Source organism: Nicotiana attenuata, unplaced genomic scaffold (genome assembly GCF_001879085.1).
Source record: "Nicotiana attenuata strain UT unplaced genomic scaffold, NIATTr2, whole genome shotgun sequence".
In the NCBI taxonomy this organism is placed as follows: domain Eukaryota; kingdom Viridiplantae; phylum Streptophyta; class Magnoliopsida; order Solanales; family Solanaceae; genus Nicotiana; species Nicotiana attenuata.
In genome coordinates this window covers 236,957-241,390 of record NW_017671272.1, presented here as the reverse complement: position 1 = coordinate 241,390, position 4,434 = coordinate 236,957, and the positions used below count along the sequence as shown (strand labels likewise).

The following is a 4,434-nucleotide window of genomic DNA, read 5'->3' as shown; positions in this document are numbered from 1 at the left end:
AAAAAAAAGTTTATCCCTCTCCCTTACTGTGTTTCACTTCCCTCGCTCACGAACAGACACTTTGCCTAGCTCTTTGAATCTCAGTACTCCTCAATAACTATTAAGCTTTTGTTAAAGGACTACCTATTGTAGAGAAGATCTCCTTGACTCACAAGATGGCTTTAAATAATAGGGGATCTTAACCTAAAGACCTCAAAAGTTGTAAGGATCTAGTATGTGGGAAAGAATGAATCGCCAGGGCACACAATTACCATGATTGATGGCTCTTCTTATGAGTTTCACCAGCCACAGCAGGAGAGTAGTTGGTCCCTTAGTGTCCCCCTTAGCAGACCGTACCTGCAATAACACAAAATCAATCAAACAAAAAGGTTAATAGCATTTGCAAATGTGGAGAAAATCCTATTCAATATAGAAAATTTGCGACTCGGAAGTTGGATGTTCTAGCAGTCAAAACATATATTTTACCCAATGGATAATATGCAGCAGAATCCTACTTCAAATTCGACAAGAATAAAAAGTGATTGAACATAGACTAGTTCAGACACTTCACAATTGTGTTGTCCTTTTATTATCTATGTTGATCTTAGGCCAGCAGGTATCACAGAGCTAACTGTTGAGATTTCTACTGAACAAGAATTGGGAAGGAGCAAGGTCGGGAAAGATCTAGGCTCACCTTGCTTCCCTATTAGGATATCTTCCAAAACCAATAGGAGGTCAGAGGTGGAGCAGCCTAGGTGGGAGCAAGTAGCAGCAGGCTTAGCAAGCCCTTCTCTGCAACACGAACTGCTTCTATAGCAGCATTATATCATCTCTCATCTGATTCATTTGTTTGAAAGTACTAGCAAAGCGCACTCCTACACCCCCAATAGAAATGGAGCGCTCTGAAGCTATCAACAAATTTGGACAAGCATAATCTAGTGCAGAAGTTGAATAAAGTGAGCCAATTAACAACAGATACATTGCAGAAAAAGAGGACAAAATTACCAGCAGAACAAGGCACAACCTTTGGACAAACTTCAGAAAAACTTTCCAAGGGAAAAACCAAGAGGTGCAATGCTGTGCTTGATTTAGAAGAGAAGCATATAAAAACCGTTTAGGAATTTGAACTTTAGAATCTAGCAATCCAAAACAATGATACATCATTATAGATCATTGCTAAGCTTCTATGAAACTTCAGGCACTGACAAATTGGTTAAATTACCTGTGACAAGACAAGAGGGAGGGGATGGATCATGACTGCCGTTATATTGCTCGACACAAGAATCATAAGTCAAATGGGAAGAAAGGAACAAGAATTTCCTATTTTGGTTTTTATGTTATAGTAAAAGATAAAAGAAAGTGAAAATGTACTTGCTAATTGGCCGAAATTTGTCTTTAAATTTTTATTCAGAAAATTATACTTATGGACTGTTTCCGAACTATGTTTCTTTTGTTCCTGGTCCCAGAACTCCTATTGCAATGTATGTCGTGGCGTTCAATTCCTCAATACAAATAGAAGGAATATAAACAGCAGTGACCTCGGGTATGCAAACAAGAACATTTTGCAAAGAAAAAAATTATAAACCTGTGACACATTTTGGTTTTAGCCATAATTTCCTGATACTTTGCAGTTTGAAGACAGACATTTATGTCTCACTCATAAAAATGTACTGCATACCAATCTAATACTATCGACAATGCCGAACAGTTAAGTAGTCTCCCTCACACTATTTTCATTTGCATCTGCGACCTGATTAATAAGACTAGCATGTTCAGCAATAAAAGATGTGGCTCTGGAAGTGAATAGACATGCTGCATAAAGCAAAAATCAAATTAATGCACCGCAATCTCAGTGCCATTACACCTCAGTTGTTAAATAAGCAGAATCCTCATACAGCAGACCTGAAGAGCTGGAAGGAGCAACAATTCCATGATGTGTTAGCCTTTTCCAAGTCTATTGGTGACATACATGTTTGACTGCTTCTTTTCCATAGTCTTTCATTGCAATGGTCAGAATGGAGCATTCTATAGCATCCATAATGTGGGTCTTTTATTCACAGTCAATGTTGTTTTCCCTGAAAACGGGAGTGTTACCAATTTGATCAGACCATCAATCATCACTCACCAATAATCTCTGCAAGAGCAAGAACCTTCTTTGAAAGAATGAAATCGACTTCTATCCCTAACCACAATATCCAATTTGTAGACTTTAGATATAGACTTCATAAAACTATGACAATCTTTGCACACTCTTAAATTCTTTACAATTCGTATGGTGCTTCCCTTACATAACCTTGCCATTCCAAAAGCAACAGCAAGTTTCTCGCTGTGCTTAGACAGCGTATCTTCCTTTTCTTCCTCTTCTATATCATGCAAAACATTGCCTACCTCTGGAACATAACCACCTTCTACTTTAAGTTTTAATGTTATCTCACTTAGCTTATTATAAGCCTCTTCAGTAATGTCATTTAGTTTATCCCCTGCAACAAAACGGTACATGATCTTGTCCACTTCAATCATGCTCCAACCAGGAGTTTTTTTCATATTCTTCTCAGCCATTAATCTCCTCACCGTATCAACATCCTTCCATTTCCCTGCAACTGCATAAATGTTCGACAACAGAACATGGTCACCAGAGTTGTCTGGATCCAACTCAGAGAGTCTTTTCTTTACTTGCTCGGCCAAGTTAATGTCACCGAAAAAGCTGCAAGCCCCAAGAAGTGTGCGCCAAATAACGGCATTGGGTGGTACTGGCATTTGAACCACAAAATTATATGCCTTATGAAGCTGACCAGCCCTGCCATACAAATCAACCATACAACCATAATGCTCAATTGTTGGTTCGATGTTATAATGTCCTGTCATTTTACTAAAAATCTCATGACCTCTTTCAAGTAAACCAGCATGACTACATGCATAAAGGACAGAAATAAAAGTGATCTCATCAGGTCTGGTCCCAGATTCTTCCATCTCGTGAAAAAGTTTTATCGCCTCTTCACCATATCCTTGCATTGCAAGCCCTGCAATCATAGAAGTCCAGGAAACAATGCTTTTCTTACCAGGCATTCTCTCAAAGACAAGCCGAGCCATCAACACATTTCCACACTTGGAATAAGTATCCAAAAGTGCATTGTTCACAGAACTAATCCAAACAAACCCAATTTTCTCTATAAATGCATGCAAAACTTTCCCAAACTCAAATGCCCCAGCTTGAGCACACGCAGATAAAACACCCGTCAAGCTCACTTCATTCGGCCTATTTCCACTCCCAACCAACTCCCTGAAAACCTGCAGCGCCTCATAAAAGCATCCATTATGAGCAAATCCAACAATCATAGTACTCCAAGAAACATCATCTCTACTCGGCATCCGCAAGAACAACCCCTTCGCACGCTCAAGATCCCCTGCTTTAGTATGCCCCGCTAGCATCACATTCCAAGTAGTCAAGTCCCTGCACGGAATTAAACCAAACATTCTATCTGCACCACTCAGATCATTTCCACGAAAATACGCTGTAATTATCGCGTTCCACGCCACGACATTTGGTTCATTCATTTCATCAAACAACTTCCGAGCAAACTCAACATATCCACATTCCCCATACATACTAACCAATGTAGTCCCAACGAAGAGATGGGTATCAAGCCCGCGAACCATAGCTTGACAATGCAGCTGAAACCCAGTTTTCAAACACTGCAAATTCGCCGCTGCTTTGAGTGCAAAAGCGAAAGAGAAACTATCCGGAGGGGAATATGATTCTCCTAGCATGCGAACAAACGAGCTGACGGAGTTATTGGGTGAGTCTGACTCTGATTCACCTCGGATGAGGGTGTTGTACATGAACACATCTGGGTTTGGGTGGTGGATGAAGAGACGGCGAGCGTAATCAATAGCGTCGGAGATTTGAACGGCGGAAAGAAGTAGGATTTTTCCGGCGATTAATGGGTCAGTTTCGAGGCCGGATTTGTAAACGAAGGCGTGGATTTGCTTGAGTTTTCGGAGGGTTCTGCAGTTGCTTAATAGGGAAAGGCAGAGATTTTCTGCTGCTCTGTTCATTTTTTGAACTTCATTTTGGAGCGAAAAGTATAGCCTTTCAGAAAGGCAAACGACACAATGCTACTACGGGTCATATTTGCCCCGCTATTATCCAAAAAAAAAATAAGTTACTCTCTTCCGTTTCAATCTTTTTACTATAATTATCCCTAACATCATATTTTTGGATTATATTTACCACCACCAAAATATTTTTCAAGAAATTCTTTAATCAAGAAATTTAAGATGATAATTTTTTCGTAACACTCCTCGTCAAAACACTTCTAGAAAATTATATGAAAGAAACTTCAACAATCCCTTAACCATGTCACACTCAAGCTCTTGCTCGTCCTCGAACAATCTAAAATATCGCTATCCCAACAATGCAACATAAGACATCATGTATTGAGGAGCATTTTGCAA

At 39.6% G+C, this 4,434-nt stretch overlaps 1 protein-coding gene across 1 annotated transcript; it reads right to left on the bottom strand.

Annotated features, from left to right (window-relative positions):
* Positions 1-1,779: 1,779 nt before the first annotated feature.
* Positions 1,780-4,074, bottom strand: LOC109207208 (pentatricopeptide repeat-containing protein At1g74630). Its single transcript, XM_019370093.1, has one exon. It carries the CDS (start codon positions 4,033-4,035, stop codon positions 2,101-2,103), a length of 1,935 nt encoding a protein of 644 aa, XP_019225638.1. The 5' UTR covers positions 4,036-4,074; the 3' UTR covers positions 1,780-2,100.
* Positions 4,075-4,434: the final 360 nt, after the last annotated feature.